This window comes from Mastomys coucha, unplaced genomic scaffold, assembly GCF_008632895.1.
Source record: "Mastomys coucha isolate ucsf_1 unplaced genomic scaffold, UCSF_Mcou_1 pScaffold15, whole genome shotgun sequence".
Classification (NCBI taxonomy): Eukaryota; Metazoa; Chordata; class Mammalia; order Rodentia; family Muridae; genus Mastomys; species Mastomys coucha.
In genome coordinates, this window is record NW_022196897.1 from 1359403 (window position 1) to 1378882 (window position 19480).

The 19480-nt window shown below is 38.3% G+C and overlaps 1 protein-coding gene across 2 annotated transcripts in view; it reads right to left on the reverse strand.

Annotated features, from left to right (window-relative positions):
* The window catches only part of Cubn (cubilin), a 219199-nt gene that overhangs the window by 21548 nt on the left and 178171 nt on the right, over positions 1-19480 (reverse strand). For both annotated transcript variants that reach the window (XM_031369044.1, XM_031369045.1), the window contains exons 55-59: positions 18778-18934; positions 18103-18252; positions 14433-14633; positions 12231-12360; positions 9945-10162 (exon numbers count right to left, since the gene is read on the reverse strand). In XM_031369044.1, coding sequence (XP_031224904.1) covers positions 9945-10162; positions 12231-12360; positions 14433-14633; positions 18103-18252; positions 18778-18934 — 856 coding nt within the window. The remainder of the gene's footprint in view (positions 1-9944; positions 10163-12230; positions 12361-14432; positions 14634-18102; positions 18253-18777; positions 18935-19480) is intronic.

Sequence of the window (19480 nt, forward strand, 5' to 3'; positions counted from 1 at the left end):
TGTTCTCAAAACTATGAAGCAAATGAAGGAGCATTAATAAAGCTCAAAACTAGAGCATAAAAAGCCTTTGATTTTATACTATGTATGGATAGATGGATAGTGAGGATACACTTGAAATCTATTTTTAAAAGGATTTACTACTACTACTACTACTACTACTACCATTATTATTATTATTATTATTATTATTATTATTATTATTATTATTATTGTTAACTGTATGCATGTCCAACTGCTACATGTATGTGAGTGCCTGTCAAGGCCAGAAGCGTGCATAGTTAAATTTCTTAGAGCTGGAGATGTAGGCATTGTGAGCCACCTCTGTGTGTGTTGTGAGTGAGCTTTAATACTCTGGAAGAGTAGTAAATCCTTAACTTTTAAGCCATCTAAAGCCTCTTAAAGCATTTTTGATTACAGGAATAGCAGTATCATTTGAACTGGTAATAACATCTTACAAGCAAAGCTGACTAGGGGAGATGATGCCAGGGATGAGACCACCACTACAGTATCCAATCTGGATTAGCAAGTTAATGGAACTTAACTCCATTCATATATCAGCCTCAAGAAATGAAGTGTTGCTTTAAAAAAATTAACTTCTAGATTTTATCACTATTTGTGTGTTAATTATTGCCAACAAGCTAATAAGGAAAGAACGGGGACTTGTCTCTCAGTGAATGGCATTACGCACACTTACTATACTGTGGTAGCAATACCACTACTAATAAACATCATAAGGTAGATATGCTTGGCATGAAGGCAGGCTAGTGACACGGAGTGCTCATAAATGATAAATGTAAATGCTTTTGTTATAAGCTACTGACACCAAACAGTATCACCATTACAGCACATATGTACCCCCCACAGAGAGAGAGAGACAGAGAGAAACAGAGACACAGACACAGAGACAGTGAAAGACAGACAGAGAGAGAAAGAGATAACTAGAGAATGGGAGAGTTCTGGTGTTGAGTCCTGCTGTCTTCTTTAATAGTTGGTAACTGAAAAAATTACTCTGCCTTCTTGACTGTTTTCTTTTTCCTTAAAATTGTTTAAAGTGTTCTTTTAATTAGATGTACATGTGTGTATCTGTGTTTGAGCAGAGTACCACAGAGTGGTACTCTGACCTCCACACATGCATGCTGTGACATGCACATCCACACATGTACCTGCCCTCTAATAACAATAAATCAATTTAAAAGAAAACAATTATTTTACTAACATTTTAGGAGCTCCTTCCAGAGCAGATACATCCAGGAAAAAAGAATGAAAGACAGGCAGTGGTGGCACATGCCTTTAAATCCAGAAGAGGCAGGCGGATCTCTGAGTTCAAGGCCAGCCTGGTCTACAGAGCTAGCTTCAGGACGGCCAGAGATAACCTGTCTCTAAAAACGAGAGAGAGACAGAGAGAGAGAGAGAGAGAGAGAGAGAGAGAGAGAGAGAGAGAGAGAGAGAGAGAGAGAGAGAGAGAGAGGATTTGTCTGAGCTATCAAACTATTGTAAAGAAGTCAATTCATAAAATAAAGAAGAAAATGGAAAGCCAATATCACCTAATATTAACCAATATCACATGGCAGAATGGAGGTTTATGGGGTTCTGGAAATGATAGTGGTAGAAAACATCCCATTTTGGTATTTAGACAGTGTATCTTCTCTGTGCTTCCAATTCTCCTAAAGCAGATGGAAATGTAGGCGTGTGTGCCTCTGGAGGATGTGAACAGTAATGTTAACAGAATAAGGAAGCAATGCCACAAAGTGTTAAGGCCACATCGCTGTGCCCACAGGTCATAATAGGACCTATGACTAGGAAAGAGTTCTGTGTATTAACATATCTGTGTTTTCTGCATTGCTAACTCCAAGTTCCTTCCCTTCTGGTAAAGACATCCTAACATCATTCTGCTTCAACATCACAGGTTGATCATCTTTCCTGTTACTGTATATTTTTTTTACCATTTAGAAAATGCTTAGCGACCAGCACCTTTCTCTCCAGTCAGACTCTACCAGAACCATTTTGATGATATACCTTGTACCCAAGAATAAATACCACTATAGCATCCTTCTGTATTTAACTACCAGGAGCTATTTCTTTAGTTGGGAGAAAAAAAACCTGTTTGCACAGGGGTGTAGTGCAGGAGCTGGGAGAGTTGCTGGAGATACAAACTCATATTCAGCAAAGATTCTAGCCAGAACTACTTAATTGAGTCAGAATTGGATCCTGAACGATTAAACTTCAGAGTGAAACTGAAGGCACCATTAATCTGATAAGGGAAGAAGTAGCTGCCATATCTGGGACACACATCTTAGAGGCTTTAGTGGAGGGAGTCAGCTTATTAAGAAGTTATTTTGGGGACTGACGGCACCTTCTTGAGGTCTTTGGGATGGTGTCTGTTTCTGGAGGTTAGTGAGCAGCTGCTCTTGAGATGATGATCACCCTGACTTTAGTATAATCCTGTCTTTCAGGAACATCTGTGGCTGGGGGCGGCAGACAAAATGCACTGGAAGTGTAACACAGATGCTTCTAAAAGCAGTGCCCTAGCCAGACAGAGCATGCCATGGTGGCTTCTCTTCAGACACACGGAGCTTGAGCTTGAACATCCTTATTTGGAGTAAACCTCACTGGGACTTTCACAGCTGTTGTGCCAACTGCTCCAGAGTTGTGAATTAGCTTAAGGATCCAACATGGTTTCTGATGAATTTGCTGTCTCTATTTCTATAAAAGGATTTCGTAGAATACTGCACAACCTCAGGATAAAGCCTCACAGAAAACTAGGATTCGATGGGAAACTTCTCAGTTTGATAAAGAATACCTGTAGAGCTTAGAGCTATTAGTAAACTTTTTAAAAAGGTGCATGCATGTGTGTGTGTGTGTGTGTGTGTGTGTGTGTGTGTGTGTGTGTGTGTGTGTTCATGCCTGGGAAGGCAAGAGGCTTATATCCAGTGTCTTTTTCAATGGTTCTTCATATTATATTTTGAAAGAGAGCCTCTCACTGAATCTGGAGCTTGCTAATTTGGCTAGCCTGACCAGCAACACTGTGAATCCTTCTGGCTTATTCCCAGCACTGAGATTCTGGGTGCACACCTCTGTGCTTGGCTTTTACCTGGGTGCTGGGTATTGATAAGCTAGCCATCTTGTGAGTCTCTGGTAGTAAAGCTAAGTAAACAGTTAAGCAGCCTTCCAAGATGAGGACAAGACATGATGTTGTTCTTCCTACCCTTAGTCAACACTATTAAAGTCTTCGCCATTAATACTCAAAGGGACTAAAGCCTGGAAAGGAAGTACTTCAGGTGTCACTGTTTGCAGATGCCTTCGTTCTCCTTATAGAAAAATTCCAGGGAATCTACAGATACACTCTCAGACCCAAGAATCCAGTCAGTCAAAAGCTGAAGATGTACGATAGTTCTCAGACCCAAGAATCCAGTCAGTCAAAAGCTGAATATATATATATATATATATATATATATATATATATATATATATATATTTCTAAATCAAGAAAAATGGAAATTATAGATAAAGCATTTTCAGAAATTATTGCATAACAATATGAATTAATCTCAGGAGGACACAGTAACTGTGCATGGTTGTTATTCTTCATAGAAAGTATGGATCCCAGTATGTTTCTGTCAACCTCCCAAGACATAGCTAGTTAGAGCTGTACTCAGTTGTCAAATAAATACAGAGAATTGCCTAGTTTAATGAACACTACAAACCTATATAAAGATGAGTGTGCCCATTTTATACATTAGAAGAGCAAGACAGCATAGCTATGCATATTGCCCAAGCCAAACTTGTTAAGATTAGAAACTGGGTCTGATACTCCAAGGCTTACACTGAGATACAGGACTGCATTTTCATAGTAAAAGAGAGTTATACTAAATTTACAAGGAGCTGTTGACTTCTGATTTACAGTTTGTCAAGCATAGGACTTTGCTAAACTCACTTTTGCATTCTTAAAATCACTGCCCACATAGTAATTAGCTAGGAAATATTATAAAAAATACAGAAGGAATACATAGAACACAAATAGTGATTAGATAGATCTTTCCCTTCTAGTAAAGGGTTAGGAAGATATTTTTTATAATTAAATACTTTTATAATTAAATTTTGATCATAAAGTTGTTGCTTATCATAAAAACACGTATATACGCACATGTATGCACATATTAGCAAAATGCCTTTTTAGCAATGTTAGCCTTTTTTCAATGCCAATTTTTCTACCTTTCATGCCCTATTTGACTGCATATTTTAGCAGAACAGTAGTCAAATTTTCAACAAAAGATCCAAAACAGTCAGGCGATGGTAGCGCATACCTTTAATCCCAGCACTTGGGAGGCAGAAGCAGGTGGATTTCTGAGTTTGAGGCCAGCCTGGTCTACAGAGTGAGTTCCAGGATAGCCAGGGCTGCACAGAGAAACCCTGTCTCAAAAAGCCAAAAAAAAAAAAAAAAAAAAAAAAAAAAAAAAAAAAAAAGAGCCAAAATAGTGACTATTTTGCTTAATGGGCAGTCTCAGAGTGCAACAACAAGTGATGATAGGTCTAATAACTTAAGGAGTTTGGATCTTGGAGTATTCAGTATATCATCAGGATATACTGTGTACTGATAGTATAGTATATCAGCAGGTAGAGCACATCCATTAATTTGAAGAATTTAGGACACATTAATGAGCATACCCCCTATTTAAAGGGATATAATTTTACTGAATATTGACAATTACAGAAGCAGGAATTTAAAAAGTGGAAAACATTCTGTTTAAAGAGAGCAAGTTAGTAGTCATGTGTTACTTGCATGTCTTAAAGCAGATGGTGATATAAAAATGGAACTTATAAAAATCAGATGTTGCAGGATTTTCTCTATCCAATCACATTAGGGCAGTGACAGGCCTGTGATTGGGTGGGAAAAGGGAGGCAGAGAGAGATAAGAAAGGTTGAGGAGGGAAGGAGAGAGAAGAACCAGAATGGAGGTGAACGTGGTGTCCTGTCTTTAGCCTTGGCTATTTCTATCAATTGCCCTAGAGGAAGCATAGGCCAATTAGGAACGTGTGGGTTTAGGAGATGGACAAACCTAGTTCAATGCTTGCTTTCACCACAGATTGCTTACTCTCTAAGTACTTCTCATTTCCTCCATTGTGACATGTGTTAATTCCTGTCCCATGAGGTAGTCCTGAAGACCGGATGAAATAGTCTAGGGAAGGAGGTGGTTGGTGACAGGTTCTCATTATGCTCTGTGCTTTTGTGGCATTTCTTGTGAGTAGACAGAATATGAAGCTACCAGACCAAGTGAGCAGACTCCTCTCAAGTTAGGTCAAAGAGAAAACCAATCCCATAGAACTTTCAATATTTCTGAATGATTCATTGATAACTAAAGACAGTTTAAATTTTATTGTTGATTCTATTTTGTTTTTATGTTCCTGAGAACACTATATCAAAACCAATCCAATGTGGGGAAAAGGATGATTACAGGAAATTTGTGGTTATAATAACTTAGCCTGAACATCCAGTTATTGGAGACCATGCTGAGCTGCATTTTACAGAGGGTGTGGCTTCAGGCATGCCCAATCACTGCTTCTTAGCTCTTTCAATCTTGAATGCTTTTCATGGTATTACCTTATCTGACCATTAATTTCATCACATAGCTTGGTCTCTAAAAAAGCATTTGGTTATTTGCTAAAGGACAAACAATCCTACCCTACCAGACTCAGGGCAAGTGTAGCCATTCAGGGGTAGGAAAACTGTGTGCTTGCTTATGGATGATACTAGAATATGCTTATTAAAACATTTCTCTTTTTCTTGCTGACCCAAAATTTAACTCCTGTCTCCTGTATGATTCTGTAAGGTTCTGATGAACTGTGAACTATCTGGGTTCTTTATTGCATTCACACATTCTAAACTAGGCAAATACTCTTTACCCTGAATCCCCAAAGAATAGCCTGTAGATAACCTTGTGAATGTTGAGCTTTCTCTACAGAGGATAGCTAATCAACAGTAAAAGCTAGAGGCTTGCAAAGGATGGAAATGAGCTTGGTCTAGTTTTCTTTAAATGGGTTTATGGTTTCGGCTCATCTCATTCTCAGACTTCATAAAAGGAAGCAAATGACATTAAGAGAACAGACAAATAGCACCCCCTGGTTGCTTTCAAGTCATACCCCCATCATCAGTTTCCCGGAAGCTACATGACTAGTGATTTATCAAAACATTCAATTGATAACCCAGCCCTGTGACTACATTTGTGCTTCTCTAAGTCAGGGCAGTTGGCAGCCCTTGTCCAGCTGCTCAGAGGCACCTAAAGACACATACACATATTCTTAATATCAGTGAATGTTTGAAAGTGCATTCTTTTATCGTTGAGCTACACAATTTTGGAATGCTTCTTAGTTTAAACTTGACACCACAACTGGGAAAGCTAAATATAACTAGAAGCAGAATTCTCAAGGGGGTGTGTGAGAGTCTTCTCCATTTGTGGAGACCAGATTTTTTTTTTTGCCCCTGGTACCCCAGGCTCTCTGCAACCTTTGCCTTTCGTATCCCCCTTTAGAGGTTAGCTATTTTTATCCCATTGCTTACCTTCCACTACTCCCACTGTTTGTACTTGTTAGCACATTTGAGAAATGATTCCCCAGAGTATGATAACAGGTCCAGAGACCAACCTCATGTGTCCACTATTGAGTCAAATCCAGTATCTCCAGAAGTGAATGAAAGGAATTCCATTCTCTTCTATGTAACAACAGTTTAACTCTATGAATTGTGAATCAATTTTAGAATAAACTGAATATAGGTATAATATATAAGGTACATATAAATATAATTTCAAAGTAGACATACTTTAATCAACTACTCTTTAGTTCTTTCAGTAACCACTGGTGATGGAGTAACATTTATGTCTGAGGCCTCTGCAAGGTCTTGGGATTTAATTAGAGTTTAGCTTCTGATTTAAGTTATAAAATAGACTTTAGGATAGCCATGGTATGCTTCAGGATCTGATCTACTTTACCTATAACAGATTCTTAAAATGTAGACAGTGCTAATTTCAAGCTTATCTCCATTAGTAGGTTAAAAATTAAATGTAGAGAGGTTAGGGTTTTTCTAGAGCTCTAACACAGATAGTAGCATGATACATCACCTGTATCCTGGGTACCTGAATTCTGGCACACAGTTCTTCCCCTTTGGCCACATTCCTTCCTTTGTTGACCTGTGATTCATTCTATCCATGCTAGACATGTGTTTTCTGTATTTATGCCTTCCTCTCACCACAGCCCCAGAGTTTGACCTTAAAGCCACCTGACTCATTCTCTACATGACTAATAAGCCAGGTGAAGGAAGACAGATAGTGGCCTCCATTGTCACTATATTTGCTGTGATCAGCAGGAAGCAGGCAGCCTGGCATATGTCATCCAAACCCACAGAACAGGCAGTATATCCAAGCCACCAGTGGTCTTCTCCATTTGTGGAAAAGGATGTACATTCACTCAATTAAGAAAAAAGTTCTATCTTCTTAGATATTTTCAGTTTCATGGATCCTGGAAGCTCACTATAATCATTTTTAACTTCTCTTCTTTCAGGATCAGTCATTCATGTTGTGTTGACATTAATGGAAATACAAGAAAATTTTATGTCTTAGATAGATTCTAGCTCTTGGGTGCTGGCTTTGCTCTCACTTATTCTCACACTGAACAGAAATTCCAAACAAAAGGAAGACTCACTTCATCATCTAGTTACTAATTATCCACTATGGATATTTCCCTGGACTTCTCTCTACCAATACGAAATACAAATGTAGCAAATGCTCCAGGAGATGCTACACTGTTATGTAAATCACTGACCTTTGAAAACTTAAAGCAGATGTTTATAAATTATTGCCAACTGTATAACTGAAACAGCTTTAAAGGGAAATCTAGTTCACATAAAACTAGACAGAAACATTAAGGATTGCAATGGTCTCCTCTTTGCATTTATTATTTGCTTAGGAAAGATATTGTTCTCCAGAAAGATTGATACTCTTGGAAATGAGTAGTCAGTCTGGTCCACAGAGTAGATGTCTTCTAATAGAAAAGGTGAGGTGACTTAAATGGATGAGATGAGAAAGGAAGGTGTATGTTCTTAGCAAAGTCTGACCTTTTGTTTTTTTATTATTTATTTATTTTTCTCATGTCTGTACTGAATGATTCCAGAGTCCCTAGAACTACTATTAGTAGAAGTAGTAATAGAACATCTATTACTTCTTCTTTTGCTTACCACATGAAACAGCAAGCAAAGCTAAAAGCTACTTAGACTGGCCCTGACACTTTGTTGTTTGGGCTAAAAAATCTTCATGAAACCCAATTAAAAATTATAATACCTGAACTCTCACCCTGAAACACAAGTAATCATTTATATTATTTTTTGAGTGTCTTTGAGTGGCCAGTGACATTTATACAGATGGAAAATTGGCAAAACTCCTCATAAGAAGTACAATGGTAGCCCAACACGAGGGAGCCTCTGGGCAAAACTGAAGTTTTCCTTTTAAAATAGCCTTCTTTGTTTTACATGGTGCTTCACCTACACTGTTCTAGTGAGGGTTCATTTTGTGTCCTATGAGTCTGCTTTAAAGTTATTGTAATGACAGCTAAGAAAGGTAGGTGGCAAAGGGTCTTTCTGGTACAACTGTCATGATGTCTACAATTTATGAGGAGCTTATAAAACACCAATGTTTGCCTGATAACTCCCTTTCAGAGGTGTTTAAGGCAGGCTGGAGAGAAGGCTCAGCAGTCAAAATCTCTTGCTGCTCAGCTATAAGAACCCAAGAAGCAGAATTTGGATCCCAGCACTGACACGGTCCAGCTCACAGATATCCATAACTACAGCTCCAAAGCTCCAAGCACCTTCTTCTGGCCTCCATGGGCATCTGCATGCACATGTGCATATTTACTCATACAGACACATGCATACATAGATAAATAAAATAAAGCTTTAAAATAAATTCAGGAAAGCATAACACAGAAAACAAAATGATGTTTGAAGTGCTCTTTGTTTTCAGGTCACAGAGATGAAGGTGAATGGGCAGAGTGAGGCCTGGAAAAAGAGCCCAGATGATTTATTGTGGGAAATTCCTCAGATCCTTTCTGCATCTTCTCAGAGTATGGGGTTTGTTTAAGGATCCATTAAATCTCAGAACATTAAGCACATCAATATTCAAGAAAAAGTCAAAACACTTTGCAGAGTCAAATAGAAATTATATGATTGAAGCAATTAGTGCAAACAGAGAACTGATTAAGTGCCTTTTATTTTAAATGACGAGTGTTTCTGTACTAATCTTAGGTAGATAATTATCTTTCCTGTGCAGTGGCCATGAGCATGGCTCTTGTTTCCAGTCTATTCTCACACTTAGCCATCCCTGCCATCTCACATGACTCTGAGACCACCATTTCCAGGCCAAATGCCTTTTCAACTCTCTCCTAGATATCTCCACTGAAGTGTCTGGCAGGCCTGCCCACTACAAATATGGCAAACTAAATATAATATTCTTTCTGAAAAATATAGACTAAGGTATCACCATTCAACAACTTGTGTGGACGACCCCATCCCCAGCTTACATCCCTAGTAGTGTACCATCAAGCTTCAGATGCTACATCTCTGAGGCATTTTGCCTTCTAAAGACCTTTGGGGTCTTTGGTACTTTCTCTACCTGCATTCCCACTGTGGCACTTAGAGCTTAGGCCATATCCTATCAAAACTTCTGAGCTAAGTTCTTTTCCTAGGTGTTGGGTTCTTGAAGCACTCCTTTTCTTACAGTCACAAGGTCAATGCTTAGAATTCCGAAGACTCTTTACGTAAGAATAAATGGACCATAGCCAGTGAGGCCTTCTGTTTGGGCCTCCTATATGTTTATAGGAAAATCAACTATGTTTAGGTGGGGACAAGGGGAATTTTAAAGAAAGAAGTCATAAGAAAAAGACTTTCATATCTCATATACTCACCTATAGTCTCTCGGAAAGATATTTTCCAACCTCTTGCTGTTTGAGAAGAATCTGTTTTGAACAGCAAAGTCAGGCTGTTATTGGTGCTCTTAATATCTTGTGGAAGCGTGGAACCACAGAACTGTCCAAGAGATCGATTTCCAATGCTGGGACCATCAAAAACCTCCAGGTAGTCATGTGAACAAAGGTTGGAGGGAGCCACCTCAAAATCACTAAAACTGTAAAGGGTACCTGGTTATTACTTATGTCTTATTTTGTGCCCATTAAATGATACCTGTAGTTCTAGTCACAATAAAGAAAAATAGCAAAAACCTGACAACACAGTACTCAAGCTTCTCTTGGAAAAGAATCTTGTAAATAAGACATTACTGATGGACTGAAGCTAGTATTTGCTTGGTAGCTATTATAACTAATAACTGGGGTAGGAACTGGGGATATAAAAATGAATAAGATACAGTTCTATGCTTCAAGATAATCTGGGCCTATGTTTAATAGAGATCAATTTTTAGATATCGCAATTCCATATCTATATAATATACTTTGATCATATTCTTGATCCTCATTGATCCCCATTATTGTCTCTCACTCACCTCTCTCCTGCGGAACCCCTTCCTGTTTCCATCAAGTCACGCTATTACCTCCATGTCCTGTTTTGATGTGCTCTACCACATTTAGAGCGGGTGGAGGCTAGCATTTTAACAAGGGCAACTGCACCTTCAAGAAACCTGACCCCTTTCTGCCTATCTTACCATTACCTGCCTATAGCTCCTAAAAAAAAGTTTGACAAGTTGGTCTATGTTATCACCTCAATAGCATGCTAGATACTTTCAGTGTCACCTAAAATATATTCTTCCTTTTTTTCTTGTGTTGTATGATAAGTGACAGTGTTGTTTTATTCTTTATAGGGAAAATATTAAGACAAGTGGAAGAAATTCTAGTTTCATATAGCTTGGTTGTGGTTCTTCAAGTCTCTTGTCTCCTTCTTCTAAAATGGCCACACAAACGCTGAAAGTAAGCCTCAGAGTTCATAAACCATCACTCACAAATAGGGGAATAAGTAAGTATTGTCCCACCTTGTCAAGCTTCTGGGTAGAAAATTCTGTATTCTCATCAACTATCCTCAGATTTCATATCACATGCTGAAAGTTTCAGGTATCATTGAGATTGAAGAGATGGAAATAAACCATTTTAGGAGAAAGAAAACTAGCATTTTATACTTCTGGGTAATCTGGGCTACACTTTCTTTATCAGTCTTGCTTGGAATATGTAGAATCAGGAAGTTAATTTACAAGTGACGTCTCTGTGGAGGTTTGAATGTGTTTGGCACAGGACGTGGCACAATTAGGAGATGTGGCCTTGTTGGAGTATGGGTGGTCTTGTTGGAGGAAGGGTGTCAGTGTTGGGGTGGGCAATGAGACCCTCCTCTTAGCTGCCTGTGAGTTAGTCTTCTCCTGGCTGCCTTTTGATCAAGATGTAGAACTCTCAGCTCCTTCTCCAGCACCATGTCTGTCTGGACACTGCCATGCTTCCCAGCATGATGAAAATAGACTGAACCTCAGAACCTGTAAGCCAGCACCAATTAAATGCTGTCCTTTACAAGAGTTGCCTTGGTCATGGTATCTCTTTACAGCAATAGAAACCCTAATCAAGACAATATCACATAAAGCAACAATTTAGAGTTACTTTGATTAACAAATAAAAATAAACTTTATGGGATTAAGTTTATCTTCAGGAGACAAGAGGTGGTAAAAGTTATTTAGTACATTGTCTTTGGGAGACAGTAAATGAGAATCTGGATTTTTACTCTTCATTTAAATAGGTGTTACCTTGGAGAAGATGTGAGACCTTTTGAGACACATTTACAAGAACACATGTACGTGTCTCATGACGGTTTTAACAGTACAATAAAACATTCAAGTAAAGCATTGAGCAACTCTTCTCACGCACAGTAAATGTTTAACAAATGGCAACTGTTTGTCCTAAGCCTTTATATCATCTTTGATTTTGAAGGGCTTGTAACTTGACAGCTATTGTAAGAAGCTCCTTCACAACTGTTGAGAAACTAATTACAAGGGATGTTTCGACTGGTGAAGCTTCTATTTCCCCCTCAATCTCTCCTGGACTGGGTGGAGGGTGGAGGCTTTACTGCCGCGTGGGACCCCCTGTGCCTTTCTCTAGATTTCAGATAAGCCACTATGAGAACTCATAGTCTCTGTTCAGTAAGGTAGCTTTCCTGTGAACAGAGCTGAAGGGATTTTAAGTAGACCCTTTGTTTTAATCACGTACCGAAGTAGTATCACTCTGTTGCTTCTAACACGCAGGCTGTAGACACAGTAGACATTGTTGGGGTAGTTGGTGTATGAGAAGGAAGGACTCTGAAGGACTCCAAAGGAGGCACTGTAGATTCCACCACAGGCTGGGACAGAAGACAAGGCAATGGCAGAGGGTGGTTATTACTCACAACATAGGCAAATCATTTGGGGATAGTCTAAGCTATTGTTTACTGTCTCCTAACAGAATTCATATTGACTGTTCTTCAGATGACCTAAACCTCCTTTATTGTGTTTATAAGTAAATTTGACTTCTCCAGGGAAGAGAAAGGTAGCAGAATATTTTAAGGCACATTTTGGAAGATAATAAATCCAAGACAAACAATGTGAGAGCAACAAGAAGTAAGACTTCATGTGTTGGGATGTGTCTGTCCCTTCACTCTAAAAGACAAGTTGACAGAGAGATGGCATGGCAACTGGATGCTCAAAGACAGCAGGCAGAACCTTACTTGTGTTCTGTTCACAGGGGAGACTGCAATGCAGAAATGTGAACCAGCACGGATTCAGTCCTCTCTGGTAGGGATCCACAGGGAAGGCATGAGAAGTCAGTTACAGTCAGTCACAGTTACTTCTGTGACTACATACCTTGCTCTCGGCTCTACAGATGTGTATTTAGTTATGAGATTAGTAAAGTTTATACTTAGACAAATTTGTGTTATTTGTCTTCAATGAGCATGAGGATCTTTGGCCCACTCTCTGCTCTAACTCCAGCCATTACCAGCCCTTTGCTATACCCTGTAGTCAACAATATAATCACTATGAAATATAATAATGTTTCATTATGACTATTAAGGTTTTGTTTTTACATAGATTTCATCTAGGAAGGATCAGATATTCCCACCTAGTGCTGGTTTTCTTATGAGCATGTTTATTTGTTTTATGATTCTAAAATTATAGGAAGCTTGTATATTTTGATTATGTTTCTATGGTTACCAATGAACACACTCCACTAACATATCTCCAAGATTAGAAAAAATTTGTGGCTGTTATTTAAGGCTTTTGTTTATTTGGTTTTGCCTCAACTCTGCCCATTTACTGGGCAATAACTTTTCTGTGCCAAAAGTCTTTATGCATTCAGACCCCTGGGATACAGCTCATGAATTAAATGTCAGCTTCCAAAGCCTGCTCTATCTTACTTGAGGTTAATTACACGATCCCTAAAAGTTTATCAGTGCCCAAACAACTTCCATCTCCACACACTGCCAATATTCAAAGCCAGTAGCAACAATATTCTTAAAATAAGACTTAAAGGGGGATTGAACCATGTTCATTATACTTTAGGAAACTAAGGGGTAAAAGAGCAGAATATACATCAAGGGCTTAATTATCCAAATTATTCAATTAGTTATTTAATTAACTAAAAGAATAAAACAAATCCTCTTCGTCTTCATCCAAGAGCACGAGAGAAGATGCGTTTTATTCTGTTGATGCAATCTTGCATAAAAAGCATCAGAGAATCATACTTTTTAGTTACTAAGGGTCAGGAACCAGATACCAGCTACTAAGAACAAATCATGAGACTCTTTTCATGCATAAATACATGTTTGCATTCTCTATAGACCAAAAAAGTATTTTATTTGAAGAGAAACTACTTTATTCCCACCGTTAGCCATTTTTGTGGTTAAGCAAAGACAGAACGAACTGAGGAATGGTTCTGCATGCCTGTTTCACTGAAGTGGCCATGTAGGATAAGATTCTCTCACAAAATCAATCGCAATTTGCTGTTTTATGTTCAGAGGGTAATTTCAGCAAAATTTTAGGGGGAAAATGTCAATTTTCATTTTATTTTTAAAAAATATATTTTAAAGTTTATGTATATATGTATAAATCTGCTCATCTGCATGTGGATTACATGCATATAATACTCGCAGATGAATGAAAGGGCATTTAAGCTGCCATATGAGTGGTGGGAACCAAACCTAGGTCCCCTGAAAGAGCAGTGAGTGCTTCTAGCCACAGAGGCGTCTCTACAGCCTCCAACTGCTTGTTTATTTCTTTTTAAATAACTTACTTTTGTACCATGTGCCTAAATAACCACTTTTAGCCTTAATGTTTTTGAACCTTCAAGCTGGTGACATATGATGAATAATAACCAAAATTACATATGTGAGTGACACAAGACAAGGAAATTCCAAAGGACAGCAGCACAGTTACTCACTGATGGCTCTGTAGGAAATCTTGAACCCAAAGTCTGTGGTGTATGCATCAGAGTAGAAGTTGAGCAACACTGGGCCATCCACGGTGAGGGGACGCAAGGTTTCAGAACCACATATGGTCACGAGAGGAGTGGAAGAGAGGTTGTGACCTTTGATGATATGCAAGCCATCATGATCACAGGTTCCCGTGATAGCTGAGCGTTCTACACAGAGTACACAACAACTAGCATCAGAGCAGAAATGCAGACAAAATACTATCATTCTGTAACTGATACAGAAATTACAAACTAAGTTAGGGAATGGTTTTCTATTTGTAATTTCAGCTCCACATTAAACATGGGCAGACAAGAGAAAGCAAGCAGAACTCCATTACAGGTAAATTCAGTTGTTACTCAGAATTCCCTTCCTATAGGGAACCATTCTGTTTACCCAGGAATTACCAACCAAAGGCAACTTGTCTTCCAGGGGGATATGCGTTGTGATATCTGAGGACAATTTTTGCTGTCATATTGGAGAACAGGATAAAGGACAGGGAAGCTGTTAAACAGGCTTGAACACACATGGGACCATTCCCAAACACTGAGACCTCCTGCCATAAAACAAACAAACAAACAGACCAACAAGCAGACAACCCTCCAAACCATGCAGCCGACAATGTCAACATTGCTGCTCTTAAGAAAAAACCTTTACACAGTGCCTGGACCCAGATAAGAGTGACCATGAACAGAACAAGAGGAATCCGTTGGTATTTCCTGACAACTATTTCCAAAATTCATGCAGAACATGAATTTCAGGGCTTTAGTGATTGTAAATTTACATCAACATTGTCTTCTCACTTAAACACAAGGTGTGGTCTAGCTCCCCTCCTGCAAGATGGCAGAAAACAGCTTCCAAGGTATTAAGAAGACATTTGCTGCTGCTATGCACTTGTTTTTGTAGGTGTGGACTCTCAGGACATCATAGAAATGCAATGATTATAACCTGGTTTATTAACATAAAGCAGTATCATATGTAAGTAGGTAGTCCTCTAAAACATTTTACTAATGTACTCATTAAGTTTTAATGGAAAAGTTACCACTCCATGTTCAGTCAAAGCCCTTGGGTCAATAAATTCAGCATTCTTGTAACTAAACATAGTGTCAAAGATGCATCATTGTACAAACATATTTGAAGTTTCTTATTTGTAAGAACAAGCTTGTAGAGTTTGAGTTACTAGAACTGAAGCAGGAATGTTTTCCATGTTTCCCCAACGGCTCTTTGACAAAGAAGTCCCAGCTGACACTCCCACAGCACTTTAAAGATTTGATAGTCTTCCCAATTCTCTCTTCTGACCATCCTATGGAGAGATCTGTGTCCACTGGCAATCAATCCCTATCTCTCTGTACCATGGTTCTGGGCCCATGAGACTACTTTCTTTGTGTGTGGTTTTTTTTATTCTCGACTATACTCATAAATAAAATCACAGAATATGCAATGTTTTGTTTTGTTTAGTCAACCACATTGACTAAACAAATTTCTTTAGTTAGCAAAAATGTTTAAGATTGTTAAACATTGTCACACAATTCTGGGAAACATTACCAAATGCTGGATTTGATTCTTGGTCTCAACATTGAGTTGATGTACCTGATTTTTATGTATCCTCTAAGACTTGAAGAGACAGGAATATATTGGTGTAATTATAGATTAATTGAACTTTATAAATAGCTGATTTGTAAGAAAGTAGTATGACCATGAGTAGGTGAAAGCATAAACCTACTTGAAGGGATTTCTGTCCTTGTCTTCACTAAACATCTAGTGTGTATTAGCAGCCACAGCTCAGCTCACACTGACAACCTTACTGGACAAACAGCCCTGTCCTTGGGGTTGAGAAATGAGCAGAGCAGGGTGTGTGCTTTGAAACGTTGCCACTGAGGAACCTCAACATGGAAGATGATGCTCACAGAACACATATGAAAGGATATCCCATGGTGCTATTTCATGAATGCAGAGCAGATCCTAATCTTATCTACCCACTTACTCATTCAGTATGGACTGGGTGCCCATTCTGACTTGTAGGATCACTTCTCTCATTAGCTAGTTTATAGAGATTATAGGTATGTGTTTACATGCATGTGTATTGAGAACAAATGTAAATGAAAACATTAAAAACTATGTGCCTGACCTGATGGCACAGGCCTGGAATCCCAACTACTTGGGACTCTGAGGCATTTTGCATGTTTGAGGCCAACCAAATCAATAGAGCAAGTTCATGGCCAACTTGTGTAGTTTAGCCAGACTCTATCTCAAAACAAAACATGAAATAGGCCTGGGCACATAGCTCAGTGGCAGATTACTTGCCAAGATTGGTGTATATTCCTCAGTCCAATCCCCTATGCTTGAAAAATAAGATGCTCTGTTAAAATGTAACAGGCTTCAGATGCATTTTCTTTAAGTAATTTTATGTAGTGCCCATGATTTTAAGTTTATTATGTATTTTTATATTTAAAATGGTACTGATGTTCTTTAAAAAACAGAAGGAAGCCAGGCCTATGACCTCAGCTTCTCTGCAGACTGAAACAGGAGTAATAGGCATGCTTGATTTACATCAAAATTCAAGACCATCATGGGCAATGAGAAACAGCTTAACCTGTTTCACAATAAAAAGTATTGGGGTGTGGCTATAGCTTGGTTGTAGAGTGCTCACTACTCATGCATTAGGACCCCTAGTTCAGTCCTCAGTAGGGAGATAAAAAGATGTAATTTTATTTTCACTTCCATTACATTTCAGAAGATGCTATTATTATCTTCAAGTGGAGGTTTTAGACCACTCTGCCTACATTTCTCTTGTTAATATCTTGATTATTTGTAATTTTCTTGAAATAAACTGAATCCTTGAATATTATCAAAAGACAAGAGTTGAGTAATAGTATATAGATGGGTATGTAAATCGGTTCAGCCATTATGGAAAAAAAAGCTGTCTCAAAAAGTTAAAAATAGACATATGATATTATCTAGTAACTCCACCCCTGGGCATACACCCTGAGGAAATAAAGACTGATCTATCCTCCCATGTTTGTTCCATGATTATCCATAATAGCCAAGATATGAAATCAACCCAAATGTCCTTTGTCTGGTGAAACAAGAGAATGACATAGATAGACAGAAAGATAGACAGATGAAAGAACACAACTTAACACTGTCCTGTCCTTACAAAGAAGGACATACTATAGCTGGTTACAACATGAATAGATATCCAAGCATTATGCTAAATGAAAGAAACCAGACATAGGAAAACATTGTCTACATTCCCAATTCTCTGTGATATCTAACACAGCTGAACTTGTAGAGCAGAACACTGGTTACTAAATGCAAGGAAGGCGAGACAGCTGTCAAAGAACACAGTACTTAACCTTATTGTGCAAAAAGAATAACTTCAGAAAATCTTCCATATAGCATGAAGATTATATTAATAAGGATGCATTATCTACTTTAATATTGCTAAGAGAATAGATTCTACATATTATCACAATCAAGACATTGTAAATACGTTAGTAGATATTTTAATGAGCTTCACATAGCCATAACCCATCCCTTCACCAAAACATTTATTAAAGCCCCATGCCAACACTGTAGATATATGATTTTTATTGGTTAATTTTTGGAAAATTAAGTTTTGGAAAAGAATGAGTATACCTTCTAAATGAAAGGACACAAAAGTCAGGATGACCAGAGACTGAGGTGCAACATCTATGAAGTAGTTACAGTTCATGTTGTTGTCATAGTGCTTTGGGAAGTTTGGAGAGATGATGTCACCTGTGGAGCTATTAAATGTACGTCCGCATCCTACAGGAGAATAAAAACTATTATTAGGATATTCATTATTATCTGTAGCAACTATTTCATAAAAAAAGATATGATTCGATTTTATGAGGTCTCTGGAGATACTAGAGACTTCAAATGGAAGAAGAGCACCAAGAGGAGTCTTTGATCCATAAGTTAACATGTGTGCAAACTAAAAACATTTTAGAATATCATGAGGATGCTAAGTAGTAGATATTTTGCCACACAATACACTTCAAATCTCATAAGATTTAAGAAGATGAATCATCAAAGATTAACTATAGTTCATGTAAAAAAAACCCAAAACAACACAGACGACAACCTCTAAACTAATTTCACATTCCAGTTTTCCCTGCCTTTGCTTTATCAAGATGCAGCCATGCCTGTATCTCACTGACTACTGAAGGAAGGGTATTCCTTTAGAACTAGGTGGCTTCGCAATGTTTCTTCTGGGGACCCTTATCAAGCCAATCTTCATGTGGCTCTCCAGCTATTCCCCACCCTTCCTCAACAGTTTAGATTACTTACGGCTAATGAAGGATGCAGAGAAGCCCTGGGCTGGCATCTCCTCAGATTGGAAGACAGCAGTGAAAATGTTTCCTGATGTGACAATGGGACTTGGAGCCACATTCCCACAGCTCATGGCTAACAGGGTGTCGTTGGTCTCCTGCATTCCTTCCCAGACCTGATGGGGTCAAAACTATGACTTAGCACTAACAGTTATCACCTGTCAATAGTTTACCTTGTTTAGGTTTGAAAATAACTGTAAATTAAATAAAAAAACCATAATTCAATAAAAAACCATAAGATTACATGTCACAGCAAAGCTGGATTTTTTTTTTTTTTTTTGAGAATAATTTTTAAACCTGATTTTTTAGTGGCTTATCTCATTCTGGTTGTTGTAAGAAGATTGTGTTTGGTTCTGTATCGCTGGGTACAGAGGTTTTAAGGATCGATACAGTTATTCTGATTGGTCTATGTTAGGCAAGCTGGCCTTCTACAAGGGCATTTGGCCATGAAAGTAGTCTTATTTGGTTTGGTAGGAAGTGACTAAAGAAAATGAGCCAAGGATGCTGTGCTCAGTTCTAAACATCTTAGGGGCTGCAGGAACATACCGACGTCTCTTAACTCTATCTGATACTGGTGATACTGTGCTTAAACATTTGATTTTTGTCAGCCTTGCAATAAAGTTATCAGTTTTATTGTTTTTTTTATATTGTACTCCTATTGT